This window comes from Herpailurus yagouaroundi, unplaced genomic scaffold (genome assembly GCF_014898765.1).
Source record: "Herpailurus yagouaroundi ecotype Mexico unplaced genomic scaffold, PumYag 295, whole genome shotgun sequence".
In the NCBI taxonomy this organism is placed as follows: domain Eukaryota; kingdom Metazoa; phylum Chordata; class Mammalia; order Carnivora; family Felidae; genus Herpailurus; species Herpailurus yagouaroundi.
In genome coordinates this window covers 4,580,854-4,595,312 of record NW_024412512.1, presented here as the reverse complement: position 1 = coordinate 4,595,312, position 14,459 = coordinate 4,580,854, and the positions used below count along the sequence as shown (strand labels likewise).

General features: G+C 58.4%; 2 protein-coding genes and 1 long non-coding RNA gene across 6 annotated transcripts in view; 1 reads left to right on the top strand and 2 right to left on the bottom strand.

Annotated features, from left to right (window-relative positions):
- Positions 1-1,334: 1,334 nt before the first annotated feature.
- Positions 1,335-14,459, bottom strand: part of LOC121021462 (uncharacterized) — a 27,031-nt gene continuing 13,906 nt past the window's right edge. The window contains exons 3-4 of the long non-coding RNA XR_005786548.1: positions 10,140-10,151; positions 1,335-1,347 (exon numbers count right to left, since the gene is read on the bottom strand). This is a non-coding gene — a long non-coding RNA (uncharacterized LOC121021462). The remainder of the gene's footprint in view (positions 1,348-10,139; positions 10,152-14,459) is intronic.
- DENND1C (DENN domain containing 1C) lies at positions 3,670-12,744 on the top strand. Of its 2 annotated transcripts, XM_040461816.1 has the most exons (24): positions 3,670-3,688; positions 3,920-4,028; positions 5,133-5,197; positions 5,279-5,322; positions 5,447-5,496; positions 5,722-5,841; positions 5,936-6,005; positions 6,196-6,270; positions 6,365-6,430; positions 6,533-6,586; positions 6,702-6,812; positions 7,567-7,667; positions 7,766-7,811; positions 7,939-8,040; positions 8,131-8,256; positions 9,111-9,215; positions 10,014-10,104; positions 10,196-10,236; positions 10,453-10,524; positions 11,144-11,188; positions 11,261-11,368; positions 11,553-11,620; positions 11,745-11,952; positions 12,063-12,744. In XM_040461816.1, the coding sequence occupies exons 2-24, from the start codon at positions 4,012-4,014 to the stop codon at positions 12,687-12,689; spliced, it is 2,412 nt and encodes an 803-aa protein (XP_040317750.1). In that variant the 5' UTR covers positions 3,670-3,688; positions 3,920-4,011; the 3' UTR covers positions 12,690-12,744. The 2 variants fall into 2 exon arrangements, with proteins under 2 accessions (XP_040317750.1, XP_040317751.1); XM_040461817.1 differs by lacking the exon at positions 3,670-3,688 and having other exon boundaries at positions 3,940-4,028; positions 5,058-5,197; positions 5,425-5,496.
- Positions 12,538-14,459, bottom strand: part of CRB3 (crumbs cell polarity complex component 3) — a 3,033-nt gene continuing 1,111 nt past the window's right edge. For 2 of the 3 annotated variants that reach the window (XM_040461824.1, XM_040461825.1), the window contains exons 3-5: positions 14,058-14,131; positions 13,667-13,810; positions 12,538-13,317 (exon numbers count right to left, since the gene is read on the bottom strand). In XM_040461824.1, coding sequence (XP_040317758.1) covers positions 13,246-13,317; positions 13,667-13,810; positions 14,058-14,131 — 290 coding nt within the window. In that variant the 3' untranslated portion in view covers positions 12,538-13,245. Of the gene's footprint in view, positions 13,318-13,509; positions 13,811-14,057; positions 14,132-14,459 lie in introns of all 3 variants that reach the window. The other variant, XR_005786547.1, reaches the window with a different exon arrangement.

Here is a 14,459-nt window from a genome sequence, read left to right as displayed (position 1 = left end):
AAGAAAAGAAAAGAAAAGAAAAGAAAAGAAAAGAAAAGAAAAGAAAAAAAGAAAAGAAAAGAAATCAATGAATCACCAGGAAAACTTGGCCAGAGCACAGCTTCCTGGGTCCCACCCTAGACTTCCCGGTTTAATAGGTTTTGGGGAGTAGGGCCCAAGACTTTACATTTTTTAAGATTTTATTTTTAAGTAATCTCTACACCCAACATGGGGCTCAAACCCACAACCAAGAGTTGCACGCCCCACCAACTAAGCCAGCCAGGTGCCTCAGCCCTTGCATTTTTAAAAAACATTTTTAAAGTTTAGTTTAGTTATTTCAAGGAGAGAGAGAGAGAGATCATGGGAGGGGCAGAGAGAGTGGGAGAGAGAGAGAGAGAGAGAGAGAGAGAGAGAGAGAGAGAGAATCCCAAGAAGGCTCCGCACTGTCAGCTCGGAGCCCGCTGTGGGGTTTGAACTCATGAACCACGAGATCATGACCAGAACTGAAATCGAGAGTGTCTAACCGACTGAGCCACTCAGGCGCCCCCAGACCTTGCATTTCTAACAAGCTCCCAGGTGCTGCTGGGTGAGGCTACTGCCTCTGAGGCCACGTTCTGAGTAGCCCTGGAACGGGTCAGAACACCACAGAGCTGAGCCACTGGGGAACTGCTTCCTCTGCTCGGTGGGAAAGGCACCGCCACCAGAGTTACAGAATCCAAGCACACCTCCCAACGCCGCACAACGCTGGAAATAGGTACAAACGCACAGAGTTCTGCTTTCACTTCTGCCTTGCAAATCTCTCGTGAGCATTTCTGGTTAACAGAACCTCATGTGCTTCCAGGGCCAGGGCGGCAAAGAAGTCTAGGAAACGCTTTGGCTTGTTGTGGGGTTTTGTGTTTTTGTGTCTTTTTTGCTTTTTAATTTTCCGGCTTCTGCAATACCGAGGGAGGCAAACCAGGAGGAAGAGAAGAAGGAGGAGAGTTGCTGAGCGCCAATCAGCTACGTCCACCCCACTCTGTGCTAGGCCGCCTGGCCCGGACCGGGGTTCCAGACCCCTGACTAACCGGGTCCCCCTGCAGCCTCGAGGAAGAAGCGTGGGGAACACGGCCTGGATGCCAGTCCCCAGCAACCCGCATTTCAGCAAGCACAGCGCAGAGCTGGCTGGTAGAGCAGAAAGAAAATGGACCGACCAGGCGGTGAACGTGGCTCTGTTTACCCTCTCAAACGTAATGTGGCCACAAAAGAACTCCCCGTTCTACTCCCAAAGCATCCCCTTCTCTGACAAATGGCACCGTGCAGTTGCTCAGACCCCAGATCTGAATCAGCCTTGATTCCCCGTTTCCTGTGCCCAACACGCTCTTCCTATCTCTTGCTGAGTCTGGTTGCCTCTGTCTCCAAAAGACACCCCAAAATCTCTCCACTTGGCTGGACCCTGGTCTCAGCCTCCATTATTGCGCATCCAGACAACCCCCCTCCCGATCGCTTCCCTGGACCCCCTGCTGCCACCCCTGTCCCCTTGAAGTGTGTTCTTCATCCACAGCAGCCAGAGAGGAGCCTTTATATGCAAATAGCACGTGCCAAGCCTGCCCCTCCCTTGTTCAAAACCTTGCCACGACTCTCCTCACACTCAGACTGAAACTCAAACTCTCACCTTGCTCTCCACCGCCCCCCTGCTGACTACCTCTCCATCGTCCTCCCCCTCACTCAACTAAGTTGAAACTGCAGTGACCTTCTTTTTGTGGTCAATCAAATCAAGCTCGGTTCAACCTCAGGGCCTTTGCACATGCTATTCTGCTACTTTGGTCTGCAGGCTTCAGTTCAAATGTCACTTCTCGGAGCGGCCTTCCCTGGCGCATCTAAAATTAGCACCCAGTCACTCTCCATCAACTATCTTGTTTCATTTACTCCTCATGCCTATTGCTAACTCCAATGATCTCGTCTTGTTTCTCGTCTGTCCTCTTCCTTGCCTACTGGAATGTAAACTTCATGAAGACAGGAATCTTGTCTACCTTGGTCACCACATGCCCAGAAGAGCCTGATACAACACAGACCCTCAAGTAATTCTTTGTTGAATGAATGAGCAACTCCACTGTACATGTCCTGATTTCTCCATTTTAATAAATCTTTTTAACGTTTATTTATTTTTGAGAGAGACAGAGCATGAGCAGGGGAGGGGCAGAGAGAGAGGGAGACACAGAATTCAAAGCCGGCTGCAGGCCCTGAGCTGTCGGCACAGATCCAGACACAGGGCTCAAACCCACAAACCGTGAGATCGTGACCTGAGCCGAAGTTGGACACTTGACTGACTGAGTCACCCAGGCGCCCCGTGATTTCCTCATTTTAGAGTGCGGAAATGAAGGCCCAGAGAATAGAGAAGGTGCCTTCTCAGACTGCCCCCAGTGAGGCCCCTCTCACCTATTCATGCCCCCGTGTGATCCCCTCCCACTGAGGGTGGGCTGGACCCGGTGATGGCTTCTTGACGTATCATCTTTGATATGTCAAAGATGATGGGATGTCACTTCCAAGACTAAGTTACAAAAGACTGACTTCTGCCTTGATACGTTCTGTGGTCTTCTCAGCCTGCTTGCTGTGGTGAAGGAAGCAGCATGTTGGGAAGGTCCGTGTGGCAAAGAACCGAGGGCAGCCTCCAGCCAGCAGCCAGCGAGGACCTGAGACCCTCAGTCCCACAATCCACAGTGAACTGAATCCTGCCAACAGCCACCAAGTGAGCTTCCACGCAGACCATTTGCCGCCTGGTCCTTCGGATGAGACCACAGCCCAGGGGACACGTTGCTACAGCTGAGAGATCCTGCAGTAGAGGACCCAGCTGAGCTGTGCCCAGAGTCCGGGCCCCCACAGAAACTGCCAGACGACAAACGGGTGTTCTTTTATGCCGTTCGCTTTAGGGTGACTTGTTGCACGGCAATAGATAATTAATACAGAGAGGTCAACACTCGGCTGAACTTCCTCCCAGACTCCAGGCCTTAGATCATTAGGGCTTCTCTAACAGAATGCCATAAACTGGGTAGCTTATAAACAATACACATTTGCTTCTTGCAATTTTCAGGACTGGAAGACCAACAGCAAGGCACCGGCAGACCTCGTGTCCAGTTGAGGACCCACTCCCTGGCTCATAGAGACCGCTGTCTCTTTACCGTGTCCTCCCATGGCAGAAGGGGGGAGGGGGCTCTCTGGGGTCTCATAAGGTCATTGATCCCACTCATGAGGGCTCTGCCCCCATGGCTCAATCGTCTCCCATTGGTCCCACCTCCTAATACCATCACCCCGGTGGCGGGGGTAGGATTTAATATGTAAATTTTGGGTGGACACAAACATTCAGTCTCTAGCAATGTCTAAGACTGTGCGAGAGAGAGACGGATGCCAAGTAATCTGCACCGTCCATCTGCAGTCCTGGTTGTGGTCCAGCCTCCCTGGAGAGAAAGGGGGGCATGAAGCTCTCTGTTCAGTCTCATCTCCACTTGTGTCTTGGCTGGAGACCTTAGAGGTGTGTGTGTGTGTGTGTGTGTGTGTGTGTGTGTGTGTGTGGCCTGCCTCTACCTGTGTTCTGAGTGCTGTCTCTCCACCTCCCTGGCTCCCCTGCGTTCACTCTCTAGCCTGGCTCCCTCTGGTGGTCCTAAAGGGAATGGCTGATGCAGAAAGACCAAAGGAAAAGTAGAGTTGAGCGAAGAGGAAGCATTTCAGGCAAGTTGTGAGTCTTTGGCTGCCACACACAGAGGGAGGCCTGGGTATGATGTCAGGGGTCAGAGGTGCCCTGGCCTGGCAGGACAGTGCTGGGGGTCTGGCCTCCGAGCCCACCACCCATACCCACCCATCCCTGGGAGGGCTAGGAGACAGGATGCCTGGGTCTCTCACAGTGGGTGGGGGCGGGGGCCTCCCTCCTGGGACGTCACCCGTTAAACTTCCTCTCCCGGCCACACAGGAAGCTGAGCCGGCTCAGGGCCCAGCCCTACGCAAGCACAGGCCCCCCAGGACCCCTAGAGCGAGGGCCCCACCGGCGGCCCCGCAGGGACCATGGGATCCAGAGCTGAGTAAGAGCTACACCCTCCCCCACTCTCTGGACCAAGGTTCCCAGAGCAGGCCTGGGCTGGGGCCAAGGGGAGCCGGGGTGGGGCAGGCCCGGGAGGGGTTGTGAGCCACAGGGGCAGGTGGCTGGGACTGGGGCATGTCTCTCAGCCCCTCTTCCCTCTCGTTCTTTCTCCTTCCGGCTCTGGGTAACTAAGTTTGCAACTCTGAGCAGGCACCTCTTGGTGTATCAGAGTGATGAGGAACATGGCTTCCGGGGGTCAGCAGGGAGCGGGGGTTGGGGGTGAGGGAAGACTGTGTGGGGTCCGTGTGCCTGGGTGCTCGTGTGGGACCATGCCAGCATGAGAGGGAAGTGCTGGGGGGTTCCCGTGTCCGGGGCTCTGTGTGTCTATAGTCACTCCCCATCCCTGTGCTGTCTCCCTTCTGGTCTCCCTGTCCCCGTCCCTGAGCCCAGGACCCAGCATCCTCTGTGGGGTGGGGGGTGGGGGGGGCAAGCGAAGGCAGTAAAGAGTGCGGGGCCCCCAGGGGCACAAGGGCATGCTGCCCTCCTTCCTCTGATGACAAATTTGGGGTCAGCCCTTGGGCCACCGTGAAGTCTCGCAGCCAGAGACACACGGGCAGGGTCTCTTGGTCTCCAGACCACAGAGATGCTCACGCATTTACCCAGCCACACCCACAGCCACACAAGAAGTTGTGGATGCTATTTGTCCCCACGCTGGCTTGGTCACACACACTCATCGACCGGACACCGCCACTGGTCAGTCTCATCCTTCCAGGAAAACACAGCAGAGAATCACAAACACACACACCCCTGCATGTTCACCCAAGTCATGTGCACACGCCCCTGCGTGCTCACCCAAGTCACACAGCACATAAACACAAGTCACAGGCTCACACACGTCATGTCCACACATGCACACAAGTCACACTCGGGGCTTCACACTTCTCCGTCACGCACACACCATCAATACTATTGTTCGCACAGCATCCCACAACCTACTCACTGTCACAAACCATTGAGGTCACACACACAGGTACAGAGTTGCAGACACAACCACAGACACAGAAGGAAGCCCCTGGACCCACTAAAGCCCATTCCTGCCCCACAGAGGGGGTCCACCTGCCGTGTTTGATTGGTTCTTCGAAGCAGCCCGCCCTGCCTCCCTGCAAGAAGGTGAGTTGGGGGCATCAGGTGGGGGTGGGGACGTGGAGGGCAGGTCTGGGGCCCTGAACTTAGAAGCCCGCTCTCCCACAGATCCCCCCATCCTGCGGCAGTTTCCCCCAGACTTCAGGGACCAGGTATGCTGGCTGGTTCTTGGCTCCCCTGGGCCCAGGGCCAGTCCCCCCAGGGGAAGAGATTGTCTTGGCCAGGGGTGGGGCCTAACCCGAATGGCCAAGCAGTGTGCCCTCTCTCCATCCCCAGGAAGCTATGCAGATGGTGCCTAAATTCTGCTTCCCTTTTGATGTGGAAAGGTATGGAAGGAAGCTTACTTGCAGGAACCCAAGAACTCAGACTTCTCAGGGACCCCCACAAACACCCAGGGACCCAGGGACTCAGGGACCCTGACAACTAAGGATGTATACACCCAGAGCCCCAGACTGGTGGACACAGCAGTAGGAGTGTTGTTGGTGCTGGGGTGGGGACGTGGTTCAGGGACCTGGGACCCTTGGGTCTCTGAGAGCCCTTCCCACCTCCAGGGAGCCCCCCAGCCCAGCTGTACAACATTTCACCTTTGCCCTCACCGACCTGAGCGGCACCCGCAGATTTGGTTTCTGCCACCTACGGGCTGGTGCCCACAGTTGTCTGTGCATCCTCAGGTGTGAGATTTGGGGCTCTGGGGGAGGGGGGGGGGCGGGTGGGAAGGGCCTTGGCCTGGGGGCACTTCGTGGAACATACGCGCCCTCTCCACAGCCATCTGCCTTGGTTTGAGGTGTTTTACAAGCTACTGAACACAGTGGGCGACCTCCTGGCCCAGGACCAAGTGAGACCAGCCTCCCTCTTCTTCCCGTGGGAGTCCCAGCCTCTACCCTCCCAAGCCCTCCACCAGGCTCAGAATTCCCAGGCCTGACCTGAGCCCCTCAGCTCCTCCCAGACCACCTAGCCCCAGCCAATCCTCAACCCACCCACCCACCCACCCCCCCCCCCAGCTCAGACACTCCACCCCCACCCAGGTCTCTGAGGTCGAGGAACTTCTTCTAAATCTGCTGCACCAGCCCCTGCCTGGGACCCAGGTCTCCGTGGAGCTGGTGAGTAGCCCGCAATCCCTGGGCGTCCGACCTTAGGTGGGTGGGGAGGCTGTACCCCAGCCCCGAGGACCACGCAGCTACACCTCTCTCCCAGGGCAGCGGAGTGACAATCTCCAGTGCACAAAGCATCCCGCCCCCTGCCCCTGGGAACAGCAGGCCGGTGAGCAGAACTGGGGACCCCGTTGGGTTGGGCCCCCAGGCAAGGCCAACCCCTGACTGATCGGTGCCCCCGCTCATCCCCCGCCTCCCCCACCACCACCAGCTCTCCTGCTTCGTAGCCCCCGACTCTGGCCGCCTGCCATCCATTCCTGAGAACGTGAGTGGACGGACACCTGGGAGGGAGTTCTGGGGGCGGTGAGAGGTCCCGAAACCCGGAGGGGGCTGTCACATCTTGTGGTCCCTCGCGACCAGCGCTTCTCTCTGATCCTCAGAGGAACCTAACGGAGCTGGTGGTGGCGGTGACAGACGAGAACATCGTGGGGCTGTTCGCCGCGCTCCTGGCGGAGAGAAGGGTCCTTCTCACCGCCAGCAAGCTGAGCACCGTGAGACGGGGCCAGCCGGGCCGGGGGTGGGGCTTCGCCCCTGGGGCCGTGACCACGGGACGGATTCCCAGTCTAATTCCTCTGGGCGAGACCTGAGGCGAAGGCCTGGCTCTGCCCCTCTGAGCCTCAGGATGGAGTGGAATCCTGGCTCCGCCCTTAGCGGGGGGAATCGGCGTGGGCTGAGCTGTAGCGCCCCCTCTTTGGGAGCGCTTGGTCCAGACCCCACCCACTATGGGCCAGAGCAAGGCTGGCTCCGCCCCTCTGGAGGGTGCCGTCGGGGAGGTCGGGGGGAGCTCTAAATTGTAGCTGGGTCTCTAGGAGGAGGACCCGGGTGGGGGAAGGGGGGCGGTGAGGAACGCCGGCTCCTCCCCTAGGGGCGGGACTAAGGAAGCTGAATTCTAGCCCCGCCTCTTTGTGGGTGGAGTTAGTGGGCTGTTCTACCACTGCGGAGAGAGCTCCCCGAGGGTTGTCTATTAGCCCCGCCCCCTAAAGGGAGCGCCTGAGACCCGCTGAGTCCTGGCTCCACCTGCTCCAGGCCCTGTAATTTGCCGAATTCTTGGCCGTCACAGGATTCCTAAAGGGATTTGAGTTTTCACCTCTCACGCAGTAGGGGGGGGGCAAGGGGCGAGGAGGGGGAGAGAGGGACAGGAGACTGGGGACGTGGGGAATGGAGCCGGGAGAGCCACCGTCCCGAAGAGGTTCCTTGAAGCTGGGGGTCCAGGCCCTGACTCCACGGCCCCCCACCTGTCCCCAGCTGACTTCGTGCGTCCACGCGTCCTGCGCCCTCCTGTACCCCATGCACTGGGAGCACGTGCTGATCCCCACACTGCCGCCGCATCTGCTGGACTACTGCTGGTGAGGGGCGGGGGGGGGCCGGGCTTGGGGCAGAGGCCTGGGGTCCTGGGGACCCCTGGGCGGCGCCTGCATGACCCTGTCCCCTCGGTCGTCTGCAGTGCGCCCATGCCCTACCTCATCGGAGTGCACTCCAGTCTCGCCGAGGTGAGTGAGAGCGGACCTGGACCGCAGCGGCCTGCGGGATTCCCCTCTTTTGGACCCCCAAATAACTGCCCCCGCCAGAGATCCTCGGGCCCTGAGCGGCCGTCCCCACCCTCACTCCCCAATGCAGAGAGTGCGGGAGAAAGCCCTGGAGGAAGTCGTGATGATGAACGTGGACTCCAATACCTTAGAGACGCCCTTCGACGACGTGCAAGCGTTGCCCCCAGACGTGGTCAGTGTTACCCCCTTCTCTGCTCCCCCCGCGCGTGGTGGAGGGGAGGCCCCACACCCGCCGGCTCACAGCTGCCCCCTTGTCCTCCAGGTGTCCCTGCTGAGGCTGCGGCTAAGGAAGGTTGCCCTGGCGCCCGGGGAAGGGGTGTCCCGTCTCTTCCTCAAAGCCCAGGCTCTGCTCTTCGGGGGATACCGCGATGCGCTCGTCTGCAGCCCGGTGAGCAGCGGGTAGGCCGAGGGAGAGGCCTCGTGGGTCCCTGAAAGATTCTTCATAATAATAATAATAATAATAATAATAATAATAATAATAAATGCCTAGCCTTTATGGAGCTCTTACTCTGTGCCTCTGTTTGCCCATCTGTAAAATGGGATCCCACTAGCACCCTCACAAAAGGGTCCCGTGAGTCAGTGAATGGGCATATGCAAAATGTTTGGGTAGTGCCTAGCACATCGTGAGCACTCAATAAATGCTAGGTTTTTCTGTTACTATGATCTCACTTAATGCTCACAACAGTGTGATAAGCTAGATACCATTATGGTCCCATTTTACTTATGAGGAAACCAAGGCTTGGAGAAGTCCCACGGCAGGTAAGTGTTGAAGCCAGGACTTCAGGATCTGCTGACTCTCAAACTTCCCCACCTCCGTTTTCACAACTATTCTAAAAAGGGGGGGGGGGGGTCTATCGTGTGAGCATCTGACATTCCTGTTGGCTCTGCCTTTACAACACGTCCCAAATCTGCCCATTTCTCCCCTCCTCTGTCTCCACCCTGCTCTGGCCCCCATGATTGCCCGCCTGGATTAGGACTTTCATCTCCCTCGAGTTCTCTCTCAAGGGGCTCCCACCCTCGCCCCCTACTGTCTGTCCTCCCCCATGGTGAGCACCTGAGTCAGGTCCCGCCCTCCTCCTCCTCAAAGGCTCCCACCTCCCTGCGGCCCACGAGACCCTGCGCAAGATCAGGCACACAGTAGGCGCTCAACCTTGCTACATAGATATGTGAGCCAATAAGGGAGACAGTTGGGGTCCAGGAGAGCCACGGGAAGATCAGGTCACGGGTCTTTTTTTTTTCTAGGGTCAGCCTGTGACCTTCAGTGAAGAGGCCTTCCTGGCCCAGAAGCCGGGGGCGCCCCTGCAGGCCTTCCATCGGAGAGCTGTGCACCTGCAGCTGTTCAAACAGGTGCGCTAGAACCCTGAGGGCGGGGCTGGGACCGGGGGCGGGGCTAAGTAGGGGCTGGGGAGGACAACCCTGGGTCCCTGGGAGCGAGCCGGACCCCGAGGGGCGGATGCCTGGGTCCAGTGGGCGAGACTAGAGTCGGTCCAGCGGGGAGTCCCGCCCTCAGGGTCCCCGGGTGGGGGAGGCATGACTGAACTGTGTCGCTAAAGATGGGAGCCCCTGACTCCTGGGCTCCCGAGGGATGAGATCTACTCCCAGGTTCCTGGGGAGATTGGGGTGGGACTAAATTCCTGGGTCCCTGAGGATGGAGCATCCAGGGTCAGGGGTGGGTGGGTGTAAGTGCGGGACTCTGAAGGAGGCGTGTCCTGAGTGCGCCCTCCCCTTGCCGGAGAGGAGGTGGGCGGGGACTCCTGGGTTATCGGGACGTGGAGACGCGGAGCCGGATTTCTGGGGTTCTTGGGAGGTGGGCTGGACTCCAGGGTCCATCAGTGTAGGGATGGGTTCTCGGGTCCCTGAAGGTGGGGTCGACTTGGAGGGAGGCCTGTCGGGAGTGTCAGAGTCCCACTTCCGGATCCCTATGAGGGGCGGGGTCTGGTCCCTGACTGGTCCTGACTTGGTGCGGGGTGGGGGGAGGTTTCCTGGCTTCCTGAGGCGCCTCCAGACTCCTGGGTCCCGGAGGCGAGTCCCTTGGAGGGGTCAGGGATGGCCCGGAGGCCAGAGATGCAGGGCCAGCAGAATCCTGGGTCCTCCAATTCAAAAGTGGCGGAGGCAGCCCTTTTCTGACCCTTCCCCCACCCCCAGTTCATCGAAGGCCGACTGGAGAAGCTGAACACAGGAGAGGGCTTCTCAGATCTCTTTGAGCAGGAGATCACCTGCAATGGGGCCTCCTCAGGTGAGCCCTGTGTCTAGCCCGGAGCCCCGCCCCACCAGCACCCCCGCCTGAGCCCGCCAGCCAGCCGTGACCACCCCTCTCCTCACTGCAGGCGCACTTTACTCCTACCAGCTCTGGGCAGACAACCTAAAGGTAGAACACCGCACTCTTAGTGTTTATTATGGGATTAACTTAGCCCCGGAACAGTCCCCGGGGAGGGTCACCGTTATGCTCATTTATAGACAGAAGAAATGGAGACTCAGCTAGGGAGAGGGGCTCGTCCAGCCTCACACAGCTGGGGTGACGAGGTGGAGTCTGGGGTAACCCCAGAGGCCCAAGTCTCTCTCCCTTGCCATTCTGTCTCCCCAGAAAGGTGGCGGTGCTCTCCTGCATTCGGTCAAGGCCAAGACTCAACCAGCTGTCAAAAACATGTACCGCTCGGTGAGGCTACACGACACAGGCCACCGACCGGGGGTCACAAAGACCAGGGGACAAGGCACATGGCAACCCCTCGTGGGGACAGGACATTTTAACCTCACATGTAAAGTGCAAACATGTCTTTTTATCAGAAGCAAGGTGGCAGTTAAATAAGTCTTCGCGTTTTTATTTTCCAGTTACCTGCTCATTTCTGCCAGGATCATTTCTACCCCACTTAAAACTGACAACCAGGATTCATTGGCGAACATCTTTTGTCCTCAGACACTACGGTCCCAGCCTCTGCCCTTGTGTTTCTTTTTCTCCCGAGCCCCGAAGTTTCCTGTGGCCAACCTCTGCCGCACCAAATTGTCCCTTGGGTCTTATCTGTTGCTTGTCTTCTGAATGCTGACACCACTTACAGTGTTCTGTGTTTGCCACTCTCCATTTCGTTCAGTGGTTATGTCCTCTAGGAATTCTTCTCTATTAGGCAAGGGGTGAGTCTGTGTTGACTTCTCAGGTGGTCCGTGTAGCACAAACGTGAACAGATGGCACGACAGTGATCCTAGGGGACGGAGAGCCGAGCTCTTGACTGCCCAGGTTCAAAGCACTGCGGAGTCTAATTCTCTTTGTGGCTCCTCCGTAGGCCAAGAGCGGCTTGAAGGGTGTGCACAGCCTTCTGATGTACAAGGTAAGGCCGGTGGCCAACGGCCGGGGCAGTGGAGAAGGGCTCACCCACCCGGCTCACCCACCCTCTTCCTAGGATGGGGACTCTAGCCGGCAAAGGGGGGGCTCCCTGAGAGCCCCGTCCCTCACCAGCCGCTCAGAGCGCCTGCAACAGCGCCTGCCTATCACCCAGCACTTTGGAAAGGTAAGCGCGTCTCCCCCAGCACCCTGCGACACTAACGCCACCTTGTCCTTCTCCCATTCTGTCCACACCCAGACTTCTGGCTCACATGCTCACCTACCCCAGTGTTCGGTGCCCACTTACCACACACCCTCCTCCAGAAACCTGTAGTTCCTGAGGCCCCACCCTCCAAATCTGTCCTTCGCAGAACCGGCCCCTTCGCCCCAGCAGGAGACGGCGACTAGAAGAGAGACCTTCTGAGTCCCGGGAGGAAGGGTGAGACTCAAAGGCAGGGGGAGGGGGCAGGGAGGCCAGGTCCCTAAACTCCAGAACCTCCAGAGCAGTCCCATTAGGACTAGGGGTCTTGGGCAGACATCTGGGGCTGCCCATCCTTACCCAGGACACCTGCTCTGAGCCCTGAGGAGGCCCAGGACCCATGGGCAGAGGAAGCTCTGGACAGCAGCTTCCTGGGGTCTGGAGAAGAACTGGATTTGCTGGGCGAGATTCTGGACAGTCTGAGCCTGGGAGCCAGCAGGACAGGTAGCCTGCGGCCCAGCCAGAGCTTGGACTGCTGTCACAGAGAGGACACAGACAGCTGCTTCAGCTTGGTGAGAGCCCCAGCCCCCGTCCAACCCCCCTGCCAAAAGTCCATCAGACTTGTCAGCCTTCTCCAGCATCTGAAGACCAGCAACTTGCCCGTTTCCCTACCCCCACCCAGCCTGACATAGCAGAAAGACCAAGATGGCAACCAGAAGATGAGAAACTTCCAGAGCCCCAGCCCCTGTCCCTGCCTGCTGACCTGCCATCTCAGCAAACCCTCCAGTCTTCGGATGCCGCGACCTCCTCAAAGGACCCTATTTCCCAGCCAGCCTTGGAGGCCAGCCAAGAAACCATCCTTCTTCCATCGCTGCCTTCACCAGCTTCTGCAGACCCCAGCAGCCCAGGGGACCCCGAGTCCGATCTTCTCATCCTACATCTCTCCCCTCCCCACAAGGCAGCTGAAGACCCCAGAGCCCAGGAGAGCCCCTGCTCTCAGCTGTCCACAGCACCCACCCAGTCCAGCCCTCCAGAAAGCCCCCAACTTCTGGTCCCCACAAAGCCCAACTTGGATATTACCTGGACATCCCAACCCCTTGAGCCCCTTGATTCTTCCTCAGATCCTGGTTCCCCAGAGAACCCCAGGTCCCAGCCATCTGAGGTCATGCTGGCAGAACGTGCTCATTTCCAGTGCCCCAAGGGGCCAGGAGCCCTCAGACCCCCTGCTGCACCCGACAGTGACTGGCAGGAGTCCCAGGCTAGGAGCCGGCCCAGAGTCGCTGAGCTTAAAAAGTGTTTTGAAGGTTAAGAATCAGGGTCCCAGAGGAGACCCTGGTCCTTCAATAAAGCCACATGAGCCCAAAGCTGGTTTTCCTGGTGAGTTTATCTGGGGGCCCTCTCTGTGCTCAGAAACGTACCCCATCCGCCACCTCCCTCCTCCTCCTCCAGCTGGCTCCCAGGTGCAGCAGGAAGCCCCTCCCTTCCAGGAAGCCCCCCCCTGGATTCTTGCACCCTTACAATTCATCTCTCAACAGCCTATGAGCCCTGAGTTTGTCCTCTCCATCTAGCCTGACTCCTGCCCCACCGGCTTAAAAAAAAAAAGAAAAAAAAAAAAAAAAATGTATTATTTTATTTCTCTCTCAGTATTGTATTTATATATATATATATATATATATATATATATATAAAATATAAGCAGCACCACCCTCCCTTCCCCTCAGGGGCAGAGTCTTTGAAGCACCTTCCTCCCTTCTATTCTTAAGCACTAGTTGGTTTGATTGCCCAGAGAGGGCTCTGCCTTCCCCCAAGGTCACACAGCAAGAGAGAGAGAGAGAGAGAGAGAGAGAGATGGATGGAAAAGGGACCTAGATGGGCAGGCAGCCCCGCACTGTCTCCTTGGAGTCCTGGGGAGCCCGGGCCTCGGCTGCGTGGGAGAACTGGAAGGAAAGGAGGGGGGATTTGTTGGGCCTGTGTGGCAGCGGGCTAGACAGCCGAGCGAAATGGTGCAGCAAGCGGGGAGGCGGGCCCCCAGCCCCGGCACCCCCCAGTTGCAGGCAGTCAAGCAAAGGTGGCATGCTTCACCGAGCCCACCAGGCAGGTGCCCCGTGGCCCCCCAAGTCCTCCTGAACCATCAGAGGCTGTTTTCTCGGTGGCGGCTGCTGCGTGTGAGCGAGCGCCGGGCAGTCCTGAGCAGCGGTGGAGGCGGCAACGGGGCCCCGGCATTCAGATGAGCCGCTCCTCCGGCGGCAGCTTGAGGTTGGGGGGCGGCGGCACGCGGGCACCCACCTGCTCCTCGCTGCTGGGCCGGTAGGTGCCCTGTGTCTGCCGCTTCTCCCGAAGTTTTCGAACCAGCAGCACCAGCCCCACGGCCAGGAGCGAGGCGGCCAGGAGGGAGAAGACCACAATGATGGCGGTGATGGCCTCCTGAGACTGCAGGAGGGGGGACAGGTGTGCTCACCTGAGCCAGGGGACCCTGTCCACCCTCACCTGAGAAACATCCAGGGCTCCCAAAGCCCCCCCTCCCCCCCCAAGCCTGTCACTTCTGGGGCTCCCAGGCTCCCGCCTGCCATGTTTGGGATCCCCCCTCCCAAGCACCCGCCACCTCTGGGTCCCTCCACCTGCTACATGTGGGACTCCTGAATAACACCCCGCTGCCCTCCTCCCACATGTAACTCACCAGCGCCCCATGGGAGCCGGAGCCCGGGTCAGAGGGTGTGATGGTGCTGTTGTCATTTATGGGGGGGTCCAGCGCTGCGGGGAGGGACAAATTATTCCTCATCTATCCTTCCCATCTTAGCACAACTGCACCTCCCTCAGGCATCCCTCGGCTAGAACTCTGCTGAGTCTTCATTCTGGTAGAGACTGTGGGTGCCCTGCCTGCAAGGGCCCGCCGGGTTGATGTTGCCCCGAACCCAGCAGAGCCCCGCAGCGAGTAAGCAGCCTACAGCAGTTTGCAGTTTGTGCTGAGTTGGGGTCTGCTATAGTGGAAGGTTTTGTCCCTCCCCGCAGCGCTGGACCCCCCCATAAATGACAACAGCACCATCACACCCTCTGACCCGGGCTCCGGCTCCCATGGGGC